At 46.0% G+C, this 24,833-nt stretch overlaps 1 protein-coding gene across 1 annotated transcript in view; it reads left to right on the top strand.

The window, feature by feature from the left end:
- Positions 1 to 504: 504 nt before the first annotated feature.
- Positions 505 to 24,833, top strand: part of HKDC1 (hexokinase domain containing 1) — a 41,746-nt gene continuing 17,417 nt past the window's right edge. Inside the window, exons 1-9 of the mRNA XM_069571954.1 lie at positions 505 to 725; positions 6,043 to 6,205; positions 10,620 to 10,768; positions 10,861 to 10,980; positions 15,094 to 15,189; positions 17,274 to 17,373; positions 19,577 to 19,760; positions 22,730 to 22,885; positions 23,957 to 24,190. Coding sequence (XP_069428055.1) covers positions 663 to 725; positions 6,043 to 6,205; positions 10,620 to 10,768; positions 10,861 to 10,980; positions 15,094 to 15,189; positions 17,274 to 17,373; positions 19,577 to 19,760; positions 22,730 to 22,885; positions 23,957 to 24,190 — 1,265 coding nt within the window. The 5' untranslated portion in view covers positions 505 to 662. The remainder of the gene's footprint in view (positions 726 to 6,042; positions 6,206 to 10,619; positions 10,769 to 10,860; positions 10,981 to 15,093; positions 15,190 to 17,273; positions 17,374 to 19,576; positions 19,761 to 22,729; positions 22,886 to 23,956; positions 24,191 to 24,833) is intronic.

Here is a 24,833-nt window from a genome sequence, read left to right on the forward strand (position 1 = left end):
TACCATTCTGAAAAGATAAACCTTTATTGATTTTTTTTTTTCCATTACCGCAGGCTGTTAGCTAAGAGATCTTGATCTGTCACAAATGAAGGAATTTGCCCCAACATTCTTGAAATCTTCTGACCAAGGCAGTACTTACTCTTAATTAAGATAGTGCTCTGGAAGAGCAGGGATCCAAGAGTTACGTCCCTGTGTTGAGAAGAAAGGACCAAAAAGAAAACTCTTTTTGAGACTAGACTTTTGCAGAGCAGCTCAGCTGGTTGGGAATTGGCTTTGTTTAATGGTCAACTCCTCAGAAGATTTTCCTCAGCTGAGTGGGCTTGGTGGGGCACTAGCTTGAGCATGTTGCTTAGCAACGAGATTTTGTGACACCCAGTTCTCAAAGAGTCAAGCAGCCCACCCCTTGCCTGCCCTCCACCAACCCTCAGCTACCACCCTGAGCCTCCTATTAGACAATCGAGCGTGTGCTGGAGGGAGGGACCAGAGACTGGGGGTGAAGTTTAATCATTGAACTGAGCAGCCCGCAAGTATATAATCTGTAGCACCTAGTTCCCCGGAAGCCTCCAGGCTAGACTTTCGGAAGTGGGCAGCTCTCCAGAGACGTGGGTGTAACACTGCACAGAAACCTCTGCTCACCTCAGGAGAAACCAAACTTGGAGAAAATGTTTGCGGTACACTTGTTGGCGTTTTACTTCACCAAGCTGAAGGAGGATCAGATCAAGAAGGTAAGCACTCTCAGAGCTGAGAGATACCTGGTTCTGTCTCCCCTGATAGAGTTAACTGACCCCTACACAGGAAAAGATTTAAGAGAGCTTATTAGCATAGGCACAAGGCACACAGGAGAGGATTAAAAAAAAAAAAACTCACAGAGGGGGACAAAGAGGTAAATCTCCCATCAGCTGTACATTGCATACTGTCCTGAGCCTTCAATTTCACTCAAAAATTCCTGGCAGACACCAGATGGGAAGGGGATGAGGAGAAAGTCTGTAAAAAGCCCGGAGATAGTTGTGTTTAATGTGAGAGATGTTTAGGAGGGAGGGCTACAAAGGAGAATAATTTTGTTTTATTTTTTTAAAGAATTTGAGAACTTTAGAAGTAATTCACACGATTCTTCACGTGCTTGAAAAGTATAAATGCAAACACCAAAAAGGGTGTGAGATTCCACATATTGTAATCAAAATATAAATTATTGGTATGTGCTGTTTGCCAGGGGTGTGTGTGCTATTGATGATGTGCATTATTTTGCCACTTTGCCCAAGAAACCTATCTATGAAACTGATTCCAAGGTGGGCTGATTAAAAGTTGCCAAGGCTGGAGGCCAACAGCATTCTCTCCTGGCAGCTTGGAATGAGGCCGGCCTGCCACTCTAGCCACACCAGTGGCAAGGCTCTGAGCACAAAAATTGCTCAATTTATAGATACCAGAGGTCCTCCCAGCAGGTCAGTTCAGTTCAGTCGCTCAGTCGCGTCTGACTCTTTGCAACCCCATGGACTGTGGCGTGCCAGGCTTCCCGATTCCCGACTTCCTCACCGACTCCTGGAGCTTGCTCAAACTCGTGTCCATCAAGTTGGTGGTACCATTGAATCATCTCATCCTCTGTTTTCCTCTTCTCCTTCTGCCAGTAGGTTGGTTTAGCCAAGATTACCCAGGTATTTAAGGTGGAGTAGGGATTAAACCCAAGCCCCTGACTCCTCTTCCAGCATTCTTTTCATTGTATCATGATGCTTCCTAGCCTTTCAACCTGAAAGCAAGGAAGCATGGCACCTTTGGGCAGCCCTCCTGCACTGGGTGGGATAACCTCCCTCCCTACATTCATTAGGGAGCTGGCTTGCAGGTTGCAGCAAATCTTAAAATATTGTAAATCAGTCAGAGTTAAGTTATCTGACTTTTCATTTGTCAATTAGATTCATGGAGCCCTCTGCCAGCTTAAGGAGGGGGAAAAGTGCTAAACAGCACTGCTTAAGAATTCATTTACTTCTTGGTCAAGATGCGAGCTGCATGGTGTCTCTCCAGCCCCCAAGGGGAGTCTTTGCAAACTCTGTACCTCCAGTTCTAGCAAATGAGTTTCATTTCCTTGGGCCCTGTTGTGGTGGTTAACCTTTAGTCACACCCTGGAATCAGGCTGGACATGTTTGTCCACCAGCCCAGGTGCAGGCCCAGGAGGCAAGGTACGCAGCCTCCAACAATCTCTTCTCAGTCCTTCTGGGAGGAGGATCGGTGTTTGTCAAGGCCTGGAGGTGACCCTTCTCTCTCTGGGGAGAAAGTTAAGAGTGAGGTGAGCAAGGATAGTCAGCAACATTTTCCAACCACCTGGAGTGAATGGGCAGCAGGTGTCTGGCATAGCAAGGTTTTATGAGCTGCTTGGATGAGTCACAGGTTCAGAGAAAAAACAACTCATTCACCGTCCTCATGGTGACAGTACATCTGGTCAAAAGGCACAGGCTCGTTCTCCCTCCTGGTCAAGCAGCCAGTCCTCTCCAGAGTTTCTGTGCTTCCCGCCTTGAGAGTTGTCAAGATCCTGGGCCCTACTTGCCCGCAAGTGTTAGTATTCAGAACCTGGGGTGATTTTTGAAACCTGCTTATACCAGTATTAAAATGAAAACAAAACAGAAAGGAAGAAGAAAGGGAAAGAGAGAGAGAGGGAAGATAAGAGAAAGGAGAATCCATGCTTATGGCTGCTTTTCCAATTCCATGCATTGGCATTATTTGACCTAGTGATAGCACTGAGCTGAGTTTGGTCACTGACCTGCAGATTGTACATTCATAAGAGAAGGACTGGCTAGGGTTTTCTATGTGTACTTTTTACAGTTTAGTAAGTCAACATTGCAAAAAGTGGAGATGTTACCTTTGGTCCCATCCTTCTCATAAACACTGTCATATTTGCCATGTGGAAGACTTTGCAGCCTTTTTTCACAGTGGATGTTTTTATAGTTATATGGTGCATATTGTTCTGGACCTATGTCCTTCACTTACTGTTATATCGTAACCATGTATATAGATTTCGCCATAACTATCATTTTAATACCTTCCTAATATTCTGTTGAGGCTTTCCTGGTGGCTCAATGGTAAAGAATCCACCTGCCACAATTAAAAAATAAATAGAATTTTAAAAAAACGAATCCGTCTCCCAATGCAGGAGATGTGGGTTCAATTCTGGGTCAGAAAGATCCCCTGGAGAAGGATATGGCAGCCCACTACAGTATTCTTGCCCAGAAAATTCCATGGACAGAGGAGCCACTGGGCTACAGTTCATGGGGTTGCAAAAGAGTCTTAGTGACTAAACAATAATAATATTTGATCAAGTTGGATATGCCATAATTTAAACTTCCCCATCTTTTTGGACATTCAGCTACTTTCACAAACATTTTTTGCCAATTAAAATATTGCTATGTTAAACATAGGCATGCATTTAATATTCTCCATATTTGGGATTGTTTCCTAAGGGTAGGTTTCCAGAAGTGAAATCACTGGGTCCAAGAGTTGAACCATTTTATGACTCTCAATTCATAATATGGGACCTTTGGACTAAGTGATCTGTAAAGTCCCTTCCAGCTCCCACATTCTGTAATTCAGCAGCTTTGAGCTTACATTTTTGAATTTGCTCTTTCTATGTTAAATGTGCTACTTGTTGTTTCTTTTGTTTAGAAAGTATCTCATGTCACGTGATTTGTGAGTCACTCCAAGAGTAGACTTGGTTTTCTGAACTCAAGCGCCTTCCTTGGTGCCTACAATGTGTGTTCCTGGTTATACAGTCCTCAAATCACCTGTTTGGGTTTAAAATATAGCCTTTTTGTCCCAAGGTAGGTTTCATTCTTCTCTTCTAGCTGCTTTACCAGGGGTTGTGGAAGATAAAAAAATATATACAAAACAAGAAAGCCATGCTAGTTGACATTTTTTTTTTGACATAACTTTAACTTATTGAAACAGCAGGAGTAGTAACTCCAAGTCCTGAATGACTCTCTTAAACGTCAGCTGGCAAACGACTGCCAAAGGGCCTCAAAACCATTACTTACAAAGGATGATGCTATGGGAATGCCTAGAGAAGCTCATTATACTCTGGGGATGGGAAGAAATGAGCAGTAGGTTGAGGGCCCCTGTCTGAAGGGCCTTGGGGTGGGAAAGGAGCACGTTTAGTTCCTGAGGGGCACGTCTCACCCTTCTCTGAGCCCCAGTTACTTGGGTCATGTCCTTTCTGTCGGTTGTCTCCTTGTCTGTTGCTGTGCCAACCGATTAGTCATAAACAGACTCCGAGTGAACAGAAAGCCCTTAATGAAGCATGACCTGGTTCCATCCTATCTCCTCAAGTATGCTGAAAGCCCAATTGTCCTCTTTTGTTAATGACTCTTTGATGGTCTTCTGACCTCTTTCTGGCCCTCAGGCCCCCAAAGCCATGGACCACTTCACTGGCTTAGGACTCCATACTGGCCCTGGACTGAACTGAGATGCCTGCCCTCTAGGCTTGGCTGAAGGCTGGGTACCTGTCTTATGATAAAGGTCATGTGACCCCTGGCTTTGTCTGTTGGACTTGCGGGTCCTGCACAAAGCTTTGAAGCATTGGAGTGAGGAACATGGAGGAACTGGAGTCCCAGTGCTGCCCCTGACATACAGCTCTCCTGATGGCTCTGAGCCTTGGAGTCCCCATCTCTCAATTAGGAGCCATCATTCTGGCCTTACCTGGCTGCCTCAAGGGGCTTCCCTGGTGGCTCAGACGGTAAAGAATCTGCCCACAACGCAAGAGACTCAAATGGATATCTTGGCGATTAGATGAGGTATCATACAAAGAAGCATTTTTTAGACTGCAGCTGATGTTCTTAGCCTTAGGGAAAAGTGTGGGGAAGCAATTCCTGTAGGAATGTGCCCAGATCAAGCCTTCTTGTGACCTGGATGAATAGCGAGGCTGTTCAGTATATAAAGCAGGGTGGCAATACAGGGTGCCTGTCCCACTGTCCCAGTGAGCCCTGGGAATCCAAGCCACGCCATCTAGTGACTAGTGTTAGCATGGGAAGGGAGGTAGTAAGATGTGACTTCCTACTTTAAAATGGACTGTGTACAGCAAGAATAACTTTTATATCTTTCCTCCATTGGGGCATTTGTCTTTTGTCCCAATGTTCTGATTATGTGAGTGACATCCACTCATTTCCAATAGCAATTTGAGCTGGCTTTAAAAATTAAACTTCATCTTAGTTAGAACAACCTCAGTTAAAAAGGAAATTTAAAGTATTGGACTTCAGAGATTGTGCTTGGAAACTGAACTTGGCTTTGAGCTTCCTAGCAGCCCATAAACAAGGGGAGACATGTAAATAACTAGTATTATCATTGCATAAAAGAAAGCTTCCTGTTTTGGAATTTAAGGTTCATTCTATAAGCTAGTCTCTTCCAATGGAGAGGCAATGGGGAAATGGTGAGGACCTTTTCCCATTAGGGAATTAGAAACTGAGTCCTTCTTGTTTTTGCCCCTCTATTGTCCCATCAGAAAAGTGGGGGGACCATTTTTCCCTCAGGGTTTGTCCTTCAGGGGGAAAAGTCCCTACCCCTCATCCCTCAGTTTTCCATTCAATTCTGTTCTTCTAAGCTCAGTGAGGAGTCAGGCAAGGGGCCTTTGGGGATCCACATCAAGAAGCTGTCCCAGGGACTTCCCTGGTGGTCTAGTGGTTGAGAGTCTGTCTGCCGATGCAGGGGACATGGGTTCAGTTCATGCTTCGGGGGGATCCCACATGCCGTGTGGCAGCTGAGCCCATGAGCAACAGCTACTCAGCCTAGAGCCTGTGCCCCTTAAGAGAAGCTGTCACAGTGAAAAGCCTGCACGCCACAGCTGGAGAGAGACCGCTGCTCTCTGCAACTGGAGAAAGCCCGTGCACAGCAACGAAGACCTGGCAGAGCCAACAATAAATAAATAAATCTTAAAAAGAAAAAAAAAAAAGAAGAAGAAGAAGCTGTCCTGAGTCAGGAATGCAGCTTTCTGCCTGGAGTGGGAATTAACATCCTTGAGTGGAGGGCAGGTGCCCCCAGCAGCCAACCCTGATCACTCTGCACCTGTTCCAGGTGGACAGGTTCCTGTACCACATGCGCCTCTCTGATGAGACCCTTTTGGACATCATGGCTCGCTTCCAGGCGGAAATGCAGAAGGGCCTAGGGAAGGACACCAACCCCACAGCCTCGGTGAAGATGCTGCCCACCTTCGTCAGGGCCATTCCAGATGGCTCGGGTGAGTGAGGCTAGGGGTGGCCGGGGACACTGCTCCCCCTGGCTCCCTTTTGGCTGATGGGTACCTGAAGTTGTCTCCTGTGTCCTGGCTTACTTCTCCAAGCCCTCTCTCCACATTCCCCCTCCCACCTTCCTGACTCCAGTAATGTCCCATATCAGAAGTTTTGAGCCAAAGTTCAAATACATCTTGCTTTCTCCCTGCCTGCCTTGGCCCTATGTATTCTGTGCCCTCTCCTGCTGGAGCATCCCAACACTCTTCCCCTTATGAACACCAACCTGGCCTTTCCACCTTAGTGTAGAGATCACTGACTCCACCTGGGAAGCATCCCCATGCTGGGTTAGGTGCTTGTCACCCTGCTGTGTATGGGAGTCTCCCCACTGGACCAATGCTCCCTGAGGGCGGAGTCTGCATCTTCTTCACCACAGTGCTCTGAGCGCCGCATAGTCCTGGATGCATGCTAGGCCTGAAATGTCTGCAGAATGGATAGTAAATGGCATTTCACTCCTAAGTGCCTAGGTTCTGGGCTACAGATAGCAAGTTGTGGAAGGTAGTATAGTGGAAAAAATATTAAATGCTGGTTGAAGAAACCTGAGTTCTAGGCCCAGGCCTGTCATTCATCAGAGACCTTTGGCAAAATGTTTAGCTTTGATTTTTTCTATCTGCAAAATGTGTTCTCTCTTGGTGCTGTAATAAGTTAGCACATACTTAGTAGCTCTAAACAACGCACATTTATTCTCTTGCAGCCCCGGAGGTCAGAAGTCTGAGATGGGTCTATAAGCAAGGGCTATCGTCAGGATGCGGCTGAGCTGCGTTCCTGGTGGAGGCTTTAGGGAAGAGTCTCTCTGTTTCCTCGCATTTCCCAGCTTTTCCTATGTTCCCTGGCTCATGCCCTTCCCATCTTCAAGCCCCAGTGTAGCATCTTCAGATCTCTGACTCTGACCCTTCTGCCTCCCTTTCCATACTTTAAAACCCTGTGATTACATTAGGCCAACTGATGAGCAATTTTGATTCTATTGGCAACCTTCGTTCCTTCTTGTCACAGAACCTAATATATTCATAGGACCCATGATCAGGATGTAAACATCTTGTGGGAACTATTATTTTGCCATCAAACTGCTCTACTCTCAGCCTCTGGGTAAAGCCATAGGAAGGAAAGAAACTGGTATCTACTACACACCTCCTCTGGTCATGGGGTGCTAGGGACTCACTGTCTCATACAATCCCCATAAGAACCCCATAGTGGAGCTCTTATCCCCAAGTCAGATGAGAGCAGTGAGGAACAAGGGGCTCCCCCGAATGTCAGAGTCCCAGTGCTCCAACCAAGCTCCAGCAGGAGCTTTGGGGCTTTCAAGGGAGCAAGGACTAAAGTTTAGGAAGTGCTCAGGGATATTTGATTGGATTAGCAGGGCTCTGGGCCCCACTGGGAGAACACCTAGGCCAAAGTTGCTTGACTCTGCCATTTGAGAGGCTCCTGGGAACTGTGATGGGAAAGACCCATTCCCTTGCTGGTGGGGGTTGTGCGGCATGGGCTCTGTACCACGTGGAGAAACACAAGCTCTGAAGAGAGACAGTCCTGCTTTGAAATCTCTGCTGAGTTCTGACACTGCTCTTTGAGAATGCTGAGAAGACTGTGGTCCTTGATGGGTCCTCTGGGGCCATTCAGAGAAGCACCTGAGTCCTGAGGGGTGTGTGTGCTGGGGAGCACCAGCTCAGAGTCCTCCTGGATTCCAGTGCTTTGTCTCTTCTTGTAGAGGTGTGTCCCCAGAAGCAAGGGGAAGCGGCCTTCGATGGTCTGGAGGCTGCTGGCTGCTTCAGGAAGGTTTGGAAGTGAAACTGACCAAGTTTTAGAAATTACCTCCTCATCAGGCCAGGAGACGCCACCTCCTGTCTTCATGGTCTCCTCTGAGCCTCTCACTACACAATCGGTCTCACTAGGGATTCTGCTGCAGTGAGGTCCCTGGGCCCAGAGTCTTTGTGGAGCCACATGCCTTTGTCAAGTCCCAGAACCACTGTACCCCTGTTCTCATTAGTAAAAGAGATGTGGCCAGTTTGTCCACCAACGTGTAGGTTTGGTAGCATCAGATGAGGTCATGTACAAGGAATGCTTGAAACTCTCCAAAATGTCCCAAGTGCTATGGAGCTCCTCTGAGCTCCTGGTCTGATTTTAGGATTATTTCCTAATCTCTTGGGACCTCCATTTCTGAAATGTGTGCAGTTTCCAGAAGAAATCCATCTGCATTGGCCCATTCTCTAGTTTCCCCTCCTTCATCTGAACCTGTCTGAGGCGGGTAACCTGATAGAGCCTTCGTTACCTCCTAGCTGTCAGTCAGGGAGCTGCGCTTGACTGTGCTTACAAGAGCCTTAAAAGCATGGTTGTCATTTGTGCCTTCTCCTCCACCAGTCACAAGGGAAGGGGGACAGGAAGTGCCCATCTTGTGATTTGAATGTGTCAGTGATTCTTTAGGCCTCTCTTCTTGACCTCTGCCTCCAGGCAGCCTCCTAGGCCGCTTGGAGGCTGAGCCTTGTGGGTGAGACCAGCAGCCTCTGTATTATCAGCTGAGGGCCCCAGACATCTGCACTGGGGCAAAGGTTCCACACTTGCCTAAGCATAAGACTCACCTGGGGTAACTCCTGGGGGACTTCCTTGGTGGTTCAGATGGTAAAGCGTCTGCCTACAATGCGGGAGACCTGGGTTCAATCCCTGGGTTGGGAAGATCCCCTGGAGAAGGAAATGGTAGCCCACTCCTGCACTCTTGCCTGGAAAATCCCATGGATTGAGGAGCCTGGTAGGCTACAGTCCATGGGGTCGCAAAGAGTCAGACACAACTGAGCAACTTCACTTTCACTTCAATGGGGTAATTCCTAAATATACAGTTTCCCAGGCTTCTCCCCTTGGAGATCGTGAATCTCCAGAAATCTACTCATTCAGTCCCTGTGTACCTTTGGGAGATGCTGTGCTAGAGAGTGGAGAAGGAACAGGGGCACAAGCCAGACACAGCGCAAGCCAGAGCAGGAAAGCCCAGTGTCTACGGTTTCAGCCTACCATGTGGCCACTTTGGCTATCAGCTGACCTCTGGTGTGCAAAATGCTTCCATTTCTGTTTTTACCACCTACTAGCAATTTCCCTCTGTGTTTTATTTCACATTTTACAAGGACTGAATCTGAATGGTTAGCTGGTCCCTTAGATTCAGGCAGCTGTGTCTAGGGTCACATGGTACCAAAAAAAGGCCATTTGAGTGACCAGATTAATGTGCATGGAGTTTCATTTATACATGCCTTGGGTATATGTCATGAAGTATGCCTGGTACACGCAGCCAATTTTCCAGCACAGTTAATTTTGTACGAAGACTTGTTGGTTCAAGGGTCTGCACACACGAGCTCCCATCCCATATCTGTGGCTGATGCTAAAGACACTGGCAGGGTCCTAGGCAGGAATTCTGGCTGGATGGATTGACATCAGGGTGGGCCGCCTCACCCCAATACATGTGTCATTTCTACCTTCTTATTAATAGCATCTGTCTTATACTGGGCTAGGTCATGTTACATTTTCTCCTTTTGGAATGACTCTGCCCCAAAATATTAAGCATCCTTGGCTCCTTGAGGGCCAGAATTAGGTGTTTGCCTCCCTTCCCTCCTAGAGTATTTTCTCTCTGTCCATGAGACTGAGGCTTGCATGAAGCTGGATTCTCTTCCCTGAAATCCTGTCTTTTCTGCCTTATTTGAATTTTGTGAAGTATCAACTCTCCCTTCCTGGTTGTGGTGGTTGTGGTGTGCTAGAATAAGCTCCATCCTCAAGGCTCGTTTCTTTCTTTCTTTTTTTAAAATTTTTGGTTGTGCTGGGTCTTTTGCTGCCTGCAGGCTCTCTCTAGTTATGGTGTGCAGGCTTCTCACTGCAGCATTTTCCCGTGTTGCGGAGCACAGGCTCTTTGTATGCATGGGCTTCAGTAGTTACCGTGTGTGCGCAGGCTCAGTAGTTGCGGTGCGTGGTCTTAGTCTCACTGCAGCATGTGGAATCTTCCCAGACCAGGGATTGAACCCGTGCGGATTCAATCAGCAGGTGGATTCTTATCCACTGCACCACCAGAGAAGTCTCTCAAGGCACATTTCTATTACCACCTGCCTAAAGTGCATTCACATTTCCCCTCTCCCGATGAACACATTTATTCCCCACAGGATGGCTCAGTGGGCAGGGCTGAGGCGGCAGAGGCAGGCAGACTTGGGTCACACCCCAACTTTGCCCTTCACTGGGAGGGTGCAAATCAACAGTCACACTTCTAGAGTCTTGGCACACGGGCATACCTGGCTTGTAGGGGTGTGAGATTTCATATTTATCACAGTCCAACTTCTAATGCAGAGCTTGTGTATAGCAGACTCTCAGTAAATGATAACTTTGGGGGGTTTATATTTTTCATAGAAAATGGGGAATTTCTCTCCCTGGATCTTGGAGGATCCAAGTTTCGAGTCTTGAAGGTGCAAGTCTCTGAAGAGGGGAAACGAAATGTCCAGATGGAGAGTCAGTTTTACCCAACACCTAATGAAATCATCCGAGGGAATGGCACAGAGGTACCAAGACTGGGGGCTCTGTGAAGGTGGTCCTTGGTAGCAAGTTTCTGGATGACCTTAGCCCTGTGTCCTATACTTTCTTTTCCCTGTAGCTGTTTGAGTACGTAGCTGACTGTCTGGCAGATTTCATGAAGACCAAAGAATTGACGAAGAAGAAATTACCTCTTGGCCTAACCTTTTCCTTTCCCTGCAAACAGACTAAATTAGAAGAGGTAAGACTGGTGCAAGGGAGGGAATAGGCTGTATAGGATTTGGGTTTGGAGCTGGAGAATGTGGCATGTGAGGGGATCAGGCTGGGAACAGGAAAGATCAGCAGGAGTTTTCATGTTTGCTTTTTCTTTGTTTTTAAACATGTGAGGCAAAGAATATGGTAACACGGCTGCCTTGAGTTTACATTTACCCCGGGCATAGCACAAGGAAGGAAATGTTTTCACCACCAAGCTCAGTGGTTCTCAGACCTTGGTTTAGTCAGAACCCCTGGAGGGCTTGTTAAACACAGATTGCTGGGCCCCATGCAGGAGTTTCTTAACCAATGGAGCCTTAGATTTGTATTTTTAATAGTTACTGGGTGGTACGGATGTTGCTGGTCTGGCGACCACACTCGGAAGCACTGACATAGTTCACTAGAATAAGGGGAAGGCCGGGGAGCCTCCTTCTACAGTGAGCCCTTAGGAGGAGGGCTGAGGTGGGGTCACTGGAGGGACAGTGTTACTGAGCAGACCTGGCCTCTGGGATGTACTCTTAGCTGTGCAACTAGCCAGCTGGGCACTCGGGTAATCCACCTCTCTGTGCCTCAGATTATCAGTTTGTAGATGGGGAGAAGATAAACCTGATCTTACGTGAATCTGTGGAAATAAATAAAGGGCCATATAACAGGACAGTGAGCTTTCTGGGGCCAGGAGGCTATTGTCTTGAATCAGCTCTCCTGCCTGGGGTGATGGTCCCTGAACTCTTGCTGCCCAGACCAGTCATGGCCCCCAGCTCACAGCCAATTCATGGACCCACCTTGACTTAGGGTGTGTTTGATGTTGTTGCCTTGAGATGTTTATTGATTATGGGATAGTGGAAAGGGAGTGGGTTTTCACATTTAATAAACCTGGCTTGGAATCATGGCTCAGGACATATTGTGTCCTCTGGACAAGTTACTTAACTTCTTGGGTCCCTTTTTTTCTTATCTGTAAAACAGGGACACTGTCTACTCACTGGGCTGAAGTGAAGCTTAGACAAAGCCTCTGTAATGTGCTGAGCGCTGTGCCTGGTAACATCGATGGTAGCTTCAAAGTTTTAATGAATGTCCCTATACAACTTGTCTCTTCATGCTTTTGTATCTTGTCCCTCAACTGAACAGATATTTCTGGAGGGCAGGCACTATTTTATATTGTTCTTCCTGTCCATTTCTAGGGTCTCAAGCACAGTGTCTAATATTTAATAGCTGCTTGATAACTATCTGACAATTGAAATGTGCAATCAATCATTTACTGGATTCCATTGAATGGGAATTTACCATCACCTATTGATACAGGATATGGGCTGAGGTTTACTGATTAGTTATTTTCTAAAGAAAGAATTAGGGGGAAAATAGTGTAAAGGTTTCAGGGAAGTTAGAAGAGGCCAGGTGAAGCTTTGCTTGTCTTTGCACGTTGAAAGGACAGAGTTCCCACAAGTCAGTAGGGAAAGTGGGGGGAGTCAGGAAATCAGGCCTCAATTCTCCAGATAGTTAAACACCTCTTATTTGAGCTTAGGAACAGAGACCTTAAGTGCTGGAGTGGATTGCCAGTTTCCTTCTCCAGGGGATCTTCCTGACCCAGGAATCGAACCCGGGTCTCCAGCATTGCAGGCAGACGCTTTACCGTCTGAGCCACCAGCGAGGCCCTAAGAAGAAGGAAGATTAGGATAGTGATGACAGACTATACCTCACATTTTTACACTTGTACTGTGTTGAACTCTCCATGTGTATAACCTCATTAAAATCCCAAAGCAATCATATGAGGCAGATAAAATTATTTCTATTTTATATTTGAAGAAACTGCAGTTCAGAGAGGTTAAGAGACTTACCCAAGGACACACAGCCAAGAATTGCTCAGCCCAAGCTCACAAACTCTCTGACCACACTGATTTTCCAAAAAGACACAGTTCTAGAAAGTTGTTTAAAATGCCAGCAGGGGACTCCCTGCTGATCCAGTGGTTTATTCTCCCTGCTCCCAGTGTAGGGGGGTGTAGGCTTGATCAGTGGTCAGAGAACTAAGATTTTTTACATGCTGTGCAGCATGCCACACACCCCCCGCCCAAAAGTAAGTAAATAAAATTGTTTTTTTTTAAAATACCAACAGGTGCCTGAAAGCATTTGACCCATTTTGTGTTGTACACCAAGGAGAATTTTCAGATGACATTTAAACTAGGCAAGGGTGGCTTGATTATATCAAGTAAAGGTGAAAATATTTCTCTTCAAACTCTAGTTGAATTACTTGCATTTTATAAAATCTCCTCCCAGGCTGCCTTTCAGAGAAGTCTGAAGTAGAAAAGTTTCAGTCACAAGGAAATGAATTAGTAATAACAACCAAGAGTGGGCATAGCTGTTTAACCATGATTCTGATGCATGTAAATTTGTGACATGAAAATAAGGGCTTTGGAGAAGGTGGAGTCTGATCGGCCATGTAGGTACAGAAGGAGGTGGGAAAGGGAAGACTTCCTGAAGGGGTGTGACTGAGGAGGATTCTTTGTGACACTAGAAAATGATTAAAGAAGACCAGGGCATTGGACTTAAAGGAGAAGGTCATTTTGTTGTTGTTTTGTTTATTTAAATGAGGAAACAGAAAAGTCTTAAAGAAAAATTTCTGTGTGTGTATGTGTGTTTCTGATGATAAAATGGCAATATTTCTTAAAGGTAGGGGAAAAAAGAGAGAGAAAAGAGGGTTGGAATTGAAAACTTTAAAGAATCCTCTAATCTCAAGCTTCAGAGACACCCACTACTAGAATTATTGGGTTTTCCTTGCAGTCATGAAAGTGTTAGTCACTCAGTCGTGTCCGACTCTTTGGGATCCCATGGACTATAGCCTGTTAGCCTCCTCTGTCCATGGAAATATCCAGGCAAGAATACTGGAGTGGGTAGCCATTCCCTTCTCCAGGGGATCTTCCTCAACCAGAGACTGAGCCTGGGTTTCCTGAATTGCAGGCGGATTCTTTACTGTCTGAGCCCCTTGCAATCGTATCTATATTGAATACTGGTGCTATGCTGTATGTACAGCTTTTTCTCCCCATCTAACAATATGTCACATACATTTATTCCCCACTCCCCCATATATCTCCCCTTAACAGGTCCCACATTGTCCCTGGCATCCTTTTTGAGGGGATACCACCAAACAATCTCTCACTCCTCTGTCCGGTGAGGCAGGAGTTACCATAGCCCAAGAGGGCAGAAGTTAGGGGAAGCTACCACTAGGTAGCGCTGTGGTGCAGGGAAAAAACCTGCTCTCTGAAGTGGGGGTGGGGGGTTAGAGGGGTGTAGGGGAGGGGGTTAGTGTCAGAAACCTGCATTCCAGCTGGGCTCTCTCCTTCACTGACTATGATACTTTCACTGACTATGATACTTTCACTGACTATGATACTCGGAGCAACTTCCTTCTTTTCTGAAGCTTGTCTGCTTTATTCATAAGCTGAGGGGGTGGGGCTAGTCAGGGAGTTTGTAAGTTTGGGCTCAACTCCTCTCCACTAGGTAACCTTGGGCATCTTTTAATCTCCAAGTTCTCCTTCAGTCTGAAAAATCCTGTGATTATTTGCTAGGTTAGACTTGAAACTCTTTGAGAAACACCACTTGTAAGCAGATAATTGATAATGCATATTGAGATCCATTTTTCCAAGTTGAAATTCAGTCCCCAAAAGAGTCTTACAAGGTAACATGTTGGTTCTGCTTTGTGGACCTGGCAAACTAGACATTCTGCACACATCATGTATCTACCACATTCCGGGTACTTCCATCAGAACACTCCTGAGACAGAGGCAGGGAGGTGATGTTTCCATTTCCAGATGAATAAACTGAGGCTCAGGGAGGTTAAATGACTTGTACAATGTGTTGTGAACCCAAGCATTCTGACTCTGCAGCCATTGTTCTTTCTGCCCCTGTTTATAATATTTTAAACTGCTCAGATGAGAGTAAGAAGCATGTCGAAATTATTAGAAAAGGCCTCTAAGGAAATGAAAGAATTGGTGTGACTCAGCTTAAAGAGAAGGCTACAGGGGACCCACTGTAGTAAGCATGAAATTTCTGCAGCTCATTTTCAGAACTGAGTGCCTTCTTTATTTTGTCTGGATCTAATATCTTCCCCCAGGGTATCCTGCTTTCGTGGACGAAGAAGTTTAAGGCGAGGGGAGTTCTGGGCACAGACGTAGTGAGCTCTCTGACCAATGCTATGAAAAGACACCAGGTAAGGAACCCATCTTGGTGTGGGGAGCTCCCCAAGTTCCAGCCCTTATCTCTTGCGGGGGTGGGGAAGGGTTGCCTTCTACTGTGCCTGCCCCTGAAGGAGAATCAGAGAAGGACTTGATCTTAAGAAAGTTCTCACTGTAGCACAGATGTGGCCAATTTGGATAAACCCTCCTGTGGGCCTGGTATGTGGCAAGTGTTCTAATTACTGTTGAAGGGTGACCCATACTTCCCTGGGGCCTCCCCAGCTGCCACAGTCTCTTCAGGGGTCTTGTTTAGACTTTATGCTGTGTGAGGCTCCAAGGCCTCACCTTTCCTCTCTGAGGCATGAAAGGTCATTTTCTTTCCTGTCTGGTTCTCTCTCCCATTTTCCACACCCTACTCCTTGAATATCTCTATTTGTTGGATACATTTTACAATAATTTAAAGAACTATTAAAGCAAGCCATGCTCCTGGCTGACCTGAGTACACAAATTAACCCAATTGACTTGTTACACTGACAATGTGAGAAATATTTTGAAGTATACCCTTCCAGTTTCTTTTCTCTTTAAAGTTGCTATCGTAGCCTTTTGTATACGTTTTCTCTTATTGTTTTCATTTTGCTTTAAAATGCTCTCCCAAACCTTGTGGGACCGTGGTGCAATAACCCTCGATGACTTGATAGAACAGGAAATCCCTGGTGCTGCTCACAGAGAGGACCTGGCTAAGGCTGGTTAAAATGTCCCTGTGGACGAGGACTTTGGTGTTTTCTGCTGGAGGCACCATTCCTCCTAGGATAAACATGATTCCTCAGCATTCTTCAGGCACTGGCTGGAGTCCTGGAGATCTGTCCCTCATGCTTTCATTGCTCAGAGGCCTTCACCCATGAAACAGGAGCGTGGGTTTCATTCACTCTCAGTCTCAACTGCTCTTTTTCTCTCCTGGACCTTAAACCTTGAGAAAGTCCTTCTTTCTTCTTCTTCTTCTTCTTTTTTTTTAGCAATTTAAATTTTTTCTAGAAGATTATTTAACTTAATTTCAATATACGGTCATCAGAGGAAACAGAAACAACAGAGAGGAATAACAGTGTATATATCACCCAGTTGGGCCGACAACCTACATCCATACTTGAACAACACTGGGAAGTCCCGAGTAACAGCAATCTGGAGCCCCAGTTGGGAAAGGGGTCCAAGGTGGTGCATCCACATCATGGGTGAGACTTCAGATCGCAGTTCTGGGGGCTTCTGCTTATAATCCCAGCCTGCAAACTACTATTAACCAGTTTTCACATAAAAATGCAGCTCTGGTTTTCCTTTAACTTTTACAATGCTGTTCGTTTCAACTTGTGAATCTTAAGATTCCTTAGACCCTGGGGGACTAGCGAGGTCTCCAGGGGCTTAAGAAAGTCCAAGACCCACTCCTTTCTTCTCTAAAGTGCCGCTTGACTTGCTGGTAACCACCCGTGTGCTTGCAGGCAGACCTGTAGTTCTGCCAAGGTCGGAAGTCAGTCAGAGGCCTGCTCCCCTAATTTTGAATCCCAAACAAGACTACCTCCATTTTAATTTCCCTAACAGTTCTTTCCTGTTTTGCTAGTTCATCTTGAGTCACAGGTGTGTAGGATCTAGGGGTCAGCAGGAAAAGTCAGAACATCTTGATTGAAGGCAGACAACTGCAGTGGAGCAAAGGCCTTATTTCTTAATAAGGCAGGCCCAGAGGGCAGGATCTAGTGATTCTCTCAACCAGGCACCTTCATTACTTTTGCTTTCCCTAGGAGAAGGCAATGGTGCCCCACTTCAGGACTCTTGCCTGGAAAATCCTATGGACGGAGGAGCCTGGTGGGCTGCAGTCCATGGGGTCACTAAGAGTCGGACACAACTGAGCAACTTCACTTTCACCTTTCACTTTCATGCGTAGGAGAAGGAAATGGCAACCCACTCCAGTGTCCTTGCCTAGAGAATCCCAGGAACGGGGGAGCCTGGTGGGCTGCAGTCTCTGGGGTCGCACAGAGTCGGACATGACTGAAGTGATTTAGCAGCATGGGGAAAACTAAGGGAATAGTGCCTCTCTCCCACACACTGATGCCCTCTGGGACTGGTGTTCCAGCAGGACTTAGATGTGGACATCCTGGCTTTGGTCAACGACACCGTGGGGACCATGATGACGTGCGCCTATGACGATCCCTACTGTGAAGTTGGTGTCATCATTGGTAACTCAATTTGCCTTGCTCTTTCGAGGTGGGTTGAAAGGGGCTGGTTTGGGGCTTAGTTTCAGGAAACCCTGAGCAAATTCTGTGGGAAGAGTATTGGTATTTTCTACTTAGAAGAAGCAACATAGGGAGATAGAAAATTAATACACGCATTCATTCAACAAGTGTTTACTGAGTAACCACTGTGTGCTGGGCCTTGGGCTCTGTGTTGGATGCTCGATGGTGAGAGTCCCAAAGATTCCTGTACTCATGAAATTTTCAGTGCAGAGGTGGGTGAGAGACCAAAAAGGCCTAAACAAATCATATTTCAGGTGGTTAGTGTGATGAGGAATATAAACCAGGGTGATGTGACTGAGAGTGAGGGTAGTGGGGTTGTGAGGTGAGACCTCACTGAGGGGTGACATTTGAGCAGGGACCTCAGTGATGAGGAGGAGGGAGCAAAGCAGAGATGGAGGGGAAGCGAATCCTGTGGCCTGTGAGAGGGGAATGAGTCTGGGCTGCTCGAGGAGCCCTAAAAGGCTGAATGGTTGTGAATCAAAGCGAGAGAGGCTGAGAGTAGAAGGCCATTCGGGTGAGAAAGAGTGGCTGGGACCGGGCAGATCACCGAGGACATGGGACACCGTCCCTGGAAGGTCTTTGACTTTAAACCCACGGGAGACAAGGCACTAGAGGACTTTGGGTGGTGGATGGACAAATGGGGTGTGCATTTTGCAAAAGCTCACTTGGCTGCTGTGTAGAGAATCAACTACTGGGGGTCAGGCCAGCCAAGAGGCCACTGCGCTCTGTGGCGCAGGACCAGGGAGGCCACAGCAAAGTGGGAGTGTCTGTGGGTGGTCTCAAACCTGAGCTGGAAGGGGGCCCTCCTGGAGGGGTCCATGAAAAGGGCTGTGTGGGGTCAGTAAGGCCAAATGGACCGGATTTATAGGCTGTTCTCAAATGTCCCTTCAACCCTCCTATTCCTTTACTACTATTGGGGAAAGTTTTCTGAATTGTTTTTTCCTAATTAGCATCTCACTCTCCTCAGTCTGACTTTCCCAAAGAGCAGGATCTTTACATCTGGGGGTCTTGATTTGCCTTCCAGTTTCTGGAGCCCTGTATCTCAGAATGGGCCTGGCGCTTGCCCGGCAAGGCATCTGCTACAGTCGGCTGTGCTTGTCTTACTGACTCTGTCTGATAACCTGCTAATTGGGTGCCAGTGTCTGTACTTTAAGCCTTTTCCAAATATTGTATTACAATCTGATTGCCTAAATCTCTTATTTCTCATGTTGCCTTTAAAATCCTGAGACCTAAATATCAGCCAGGGAAAGATACTTAAAATTAAAACAACGATAACAACAACAACAAAATAGCTTTATTGGGACTTCCCTGGTAATCCTGCGGTTAAGACCCCACATTTCCACTGCAGAGGGCACAAGTTTGGTCCCTGGTTGGCCAACTAAGATCCCACATGCCACATGTCAAGGCCAAACAAAGACAGACTATCTTTGAAGCATAGGGTTTGAAGCATAAAAACCCTCTCATTTAGGTAATAATGAGTGATTTTAGTGAATTTATAGAGTTTTGTAATCATCACCGCAGTCCAGCTGGAACGTTTCCATCATCCCAATATGTCTCAAACAGGTTGTGCCTGTCTGCAAGCCACTCCTCACTACTCAGGTGTTTGAGGCATTTCCTTGCAGTGAATTTATGTTTGAATAATGCATGTTGCTCTCTCATGCGATAGCTCATCACTGTCAAAGATAAGGATGTAGCTTATGCTAGGGACAATTTGCGGCAGGTATGAGTAAGGAATATTTTTAGTATCAAATAGAGAAGAGGCTAAGTAGCACAGGGAAAAGATTAAAAATGTTAGTGAGTCGGTGAATTTTTAAAACCAGAAGATTCAGTTTACTCGTCCTCCTCTCCTTAAATGTGCTCTGTCAGCTTTCATACATATTCATCAGGGGCTTCTTCACAATTGACTCCATTCATAACAGCAGACCATTAACACCCTGACAAGTGTGGACTTGACATGTCAGCTTTATTCCTCATGAACTCCCGGGCTGGCCAAAGCTGCTTCCCTCAGCAAGAACCAGCCCCGGGAGTGGATCAAAAGCACTTTGTGGTGCATTCAGAGGACTCTCGGGCGGTTGAGGGTTTCCTCTGTCTTTGCCCAGCTGGGAGCCCTCGCGTCTGTTCGTTTTCTCTCTGCTCCCTCGTCCAGGTACCGGCACCAACGCGTGCTACATGGAGGACATGAGCAACATCGACCTGGTGGAGGGCGATGAGGGGAGGATGTGCATCAACACTGAGTGGGGGGCCTTCGGGGACGACGGGGCCTTGGAGGACATCCGCACTGAGTTCGACCGGGAGCTGGACCTCGGCTCTCTTAACCCCGGGAAGCAGCTGTGAGTACCCTGTGCTGTAATCTGGGCATCGGCACCAGTGACTGTCCACTCGCTCAGGTATGCTTTATACCTGGGAGTCTTCCTAGCTGTCGCTTGTTCTCCATCACAGGGAGTTTAAGAGGCGAGGCTTGTACTGGTATTTCAGTTTTACCAGATAGATGAGGAAAGGGAAGCCAAAGAAATTGAGCGATTTCTCCCAGGTCATATCCCTGATCAAATTCAATCCAGAGGCAGGGGAGATACAGCTGTGAACCTGGTGACTAAGTCCTGCCTTTTTGGCCCATTGGAATGAATGGTCACAGAACAAATCAGTGCAGCCCGAGGAAGCACACATTCCTCGTTTGTGTTTCAGGGCCCCCCTGCACCTCACTTTCTCCTAGGCCTCACCACGAAGCACCTGGTGTGAGTCCCTCCCAGCCTCAGGTCTCATGGAGACTTCCTGCACGCTTATCCCACGCTCACATGTAGTATAAGCCTTCAGGGTCTGCCCCAGCTCTAACTGAATGCTGAGCTCCCTGAAGGCAGCTACACTTGGGAATTCCTTTCCTTTCTGCACATAGTGTCTTTACACGTCGTTGCAGCTTTAAGTGTTTGTTAAAAAAAAAACAAAAAAACAAAAGTGTCTGTTGAATGAAAAAATGTTTACAACTTAAAAAAATAATTTCAGATTTATAGAAAAGTAGTGAAATAGTACAACTTTCAGTCAAATTCCCAAATAGTAACATTCTATCTGTGTGTATATGTATATACACAGACACATAAAATATGCACCTGTATAAAATATACACCTGTATAAACACGTGTCTGAATAAAATTATTTTTCTGAACCATCTGAGACTACAATTGCAAATGTAGTATCCCTTCACCTCTATATACTTCAGAGTATTACCTGAGAACAAGTGCATTCTCTTATACAACCAAAGTGTAATGATCAAAATTAGAACATTAGCATTTAATCAGTTCTAATATCTAATTTATAGATCTTACTCAAAACTCACCAGCTGCCCCACTGTCCTTTATTTAAAAAGAAAAATTGTCCAGGCCCAGGATCACACATTACTTGTTGCTGCTGTGTCTTTTAGCCTCTCTCAATCTTCTGTGATATAGTTTTGCTTTTCATGGTCTTCAAGAACACAGACCATGTATTTCACAGCAGATCTCTCAATGTGTGTTTGTCTGGCGTTTCTCATGATTAGAGTCAGGCGATGCATTTTCAGCAGGACTATCACACAAGTGGTGTGTGTCCTTCCCAGGGCATCAGATCTGTAAGTGTATAATATTTATTCAGTTCCTGGTGACACAAATTCAGATCACTTGGTTAAGGGAATATTCGAGAGGTTTTTCCACCGCAAGGTTATTCCCTCTGTAATGAATAAGTATCTGGTGAAGAGATTCTTTGAGACTATGCAATTATCCTGTGTTTCATTAAACTTTTACTCTCTAGTTTTAGCATCCATTGATGAATTTCTAAATGCATTATTCCCTCTGCAGTTATTAGTTGCTATTCTACTGTAAGGAATACTGTAAGGAAGAGCTAGCTCCTCCACTTACTTCCGTATACTAATAGGGATTCTTTTATAATTTAATGTTATAATTTTTTCCTATCATTATTTTATCATTCCTTCCTATCAAATTTTTTTTCAGATTTAGCCAGTGGAAGCTCAAGCTAGTCCCTAAGTGCTTTTGACATGTTCCCATCCCTCTTTAAGTACTTCCCTATTTTCTTGCACAGTAAGATGCTCCAGGCCCACCTTACACTTTCCCAGTCCCAGCAATGGAATCAACCATTTTCCCAAGAAGCCCTGGTAAATAAACATTTTAAGTACCTCCTGGAAACGACTCCACACTAGAAGTGAATATCCGAGGAACAAATTTCTGCTTCTGATGTACTCGTTCCCCAGCACACACCCATTCTGCTTGTGACACAGAACAGTCACAGCCTAAGGAGCCGGGTCCATTGTGAGGACTTTAGCATCCTCACACTATTCATTTCACTTAGCATAATTCCACTGTCCCAAGCTCAGCTGGGATTTCTTTCTGTTGTCTTCTATTTTTGCAATGTTTTAAGACTTTTTTTATAATGAAATAGATAAAGTTGATTAGGAAACTGGTTGTCCTTGATTTTGTATTTTATTATGTTTGCAGAATAAAAATTATATTGAATAGTTTACTTGGGAAACAGTTAGTAATTGCTTGTTGTATGCAGACTGAAAGTCCACATGTGGGTAACCTGGTGGGACATTTCACCCATATTATTGTGTGTGCGTGTCTATAGATTTTATTTTATTATTATGTTTAAAAATTTTATTGGAGTATGGTTGATTTATAGTATTAGTTTCAGGTGTACAACAAAGTGATTCAGTTATACATATACATATATCCATTGTTTTCCAGATATTTTCCCATATAGATTATTACAGACTATTGATAGAGTTCCCTGTTCTGTACAGTAGGTCCTTGTTGGTTATCTATTTTACTCATTATTGTAGAACCTCTCTGAGGCTATCTAAGCCCAACTGACAGACACAACATCTTTTTCTTTTGGGCAGAAACGTGTAGGAGTTGGAAAAAATTTCAAATTTGGATTTGTCATGCTGTGGTTAGTGATCTTGGGAAAGTACCTAAATTCTCTGAAGTTGAGATTCCTTAGATCTGAGACTGGCACCCCCACAGTCAAGTGTGATTTGAGATAAAGATTCTTGGACTCAAGCACTTTGTGATCAGAAAAGAATCATAGGTTTTCTCTGGTTCAGTGTTCCTCTTTTATAAGTGGGGATAATGCAGCTCAGAGACCTGCAGCGGGCTCCGAAGGGCACCTCAAGGTGGGGCAAGGACAGAGGCCTCCTGACCCAGAAAGAGGCCTTTCCACTCCTTGTGTTCCTGACCATGGGCCATGGCTCATGGGCCTGGGAGAGGAATGCTGCATAACTGAAGGCATTGCTGCCACTTATCTGTTCACCAAATTGTAGGTTTGAAAAGATGATCAGCGGCCTATACTTGGGTGAACTCGTCAGGCTTATCTTGCTGAAGATGGCCAAGGCAGGCCTCCTGTTTGGCGGTGAGAAATCCTCTGCTCTTCACATTAAAGGCAAGATTGAAACACGACATGTAGCTGCCATGGAGAGGTGAGCTACTGGCAGGATCCCTCCCACCTTGACTCTGAAGAGGGTAGGGTGGGCAGCCAAGGCATGGTGTGCTCGTGGGAGTGGTGCATAGGAAGAACAAGGTCTTCCTTCTTCACCGGGACGATTTCAGACTTGTGCACAGCTTCAGGTGGATTAGCAGTGCCTGTTGGGCCTCACATGTGGCTTCTGGTTGGTATCAGTAACCAGGGATTCTGCTGTTGGAGGTTTACCCCCTTCTTACATTTTGTTGCCTTTTTCCTCCCTAAACTGGTGACATAACTTTTTTCAGATTGCAGACCCCTTTGAGAGTCTAAGTTCTGGACATTTTACCTCCAAAATACACACTTGCACGCAACTTTGCTCATTATATCAGGGTATCCTTGGAACCATTAAGGCCCTAGCGTGGAATCCAAGTTAAGAATTCCCACTACAGCAATAATCTTCTCTACCTGCTGCTGTCAGGGACTGCATTAGGCTGTGGCTTTGGTGATTAGAGGGAAGAGCTCACACAAAGATCTGCAGTAGGGAGCTGACTGCTGAGGGTGACTGGCCCCGGTTGACTCGAGATCCTGTTAGAAACCCTGGCACTGCCCTGAGCTTTGCAATCAGCTTAGATTCTGAGCTCAGCAGGGTGACACTTGACTTCGGCAGGGACTGAGTTTCTATGAAAGGCAGTGCAGTACAGGGTGCTTACAAGGGTGGGCTCCTTAATCTAACTGCCTAAGTTCAAATCTTGACCCTTGCACTCACCAGCTAAGTGCCTATGGACAGGTTATCTACCCTGTCTGTGCCTCAGATCCCTCTTCGGCACAGTAGGATAATGACTGTCCTCACCCCAGGTTTGTTGTGAGGACTAAGTTAACACACATGTCAAGTCCTTACACTAGCACCCGGCACATAGTGAGTGAGCAATAAGTGGTGTTGCCATGATCATTGTTGAAATCATCATTAGTATATGACAATGTGCCAGCCTGTTTATGTTCACAGTCCCAAGAGGTGGGAACACTCTCTCTGAGGGGGATTCCCATGGGATGGGGCAGTGTGGTCCTCTCATTCCTGTCCCCTGGCCAGGTACAAAGAAGGCCTAGCCAATACGAGAGAGATCCTGACAGATCTGGGCCTGGAGCCTTCGGATGCAGATTGCATTGCGGTCCAGCACGTCTGTACCATCGTCTCCTTCCGCTCCGCCAATCTCTGCGCAGCCGCTCTGGCAGCCATCCTGACACGCCTCCGGGAGAATAAGAAGCTGGTGCGGCTCCGGACCACAGTGGGCATGGACGGCACGCTCTACAAGATCCACCCCCAGTGAGTGCTGGCCTCCGGCCCACACGCTCCGCAAGCAGTCTCCCCTGGAGCAGAGTCCGGTTTTCTTTCTAAACTAGGCTGCTTCTCTGGGTTTCCAGAACCAACCATATTCTATGGTTCTGAGATTATACAGCAAAGGGTGAATTCAGAGATTACATTCATCTAGCTGGCAGGGCTGATTTAGGGGGTCATTCTTAAAGGAATATTTTGCTAAAGCCAATAGCCTGACTAGCAAGGCCATCCACCCATGTGCTTATCCATCCATCTATCCCTATATTCATCTATCTATTCATTATTATTGAATACTCACTACGTTAAGATAGGAAAGTGAGATATGTCCAGTTACAAATGGGGCAATAACTGGATGGCAGAGGTTGCCATGTTCACATGAAGGATACCAGTGGGAAAACACAGAAGGGAGAATGAAAGCCCCTCTGACTAACAGAGGTGTAACTGAAAGTCAGGCATGTACACCTGGGAAGAGCTGGGGAGAAAAGACCTTTCCCTATGTTCAGTCAATATATGTATTGATTGTATATGTGTATGCATGCTAAATTGCTTCAGTTGTGTCTGACTCTTTGAGACCCTGTGGACTGTAGCCCTCCAGGCTCCCCTGTCCATGGGATTCTCCAGGCAAGAATAC

Source organism: Ovis canadensis, chromosome 25, assembly GCF_042477335.2.
Source record: "Ovis canadensis isolate MfBH-ARS-UI-01 breed Bighorn chromosome 25, ARS-UI_OviCan_v2, whole genome shotgun sequence".
NCBI classification, from domain to species: Eukaryota; Metazoa; Chordata; class Mammalia; order Artiodactyla; family Bovidae; genus Ovis; species Ovis canadensis.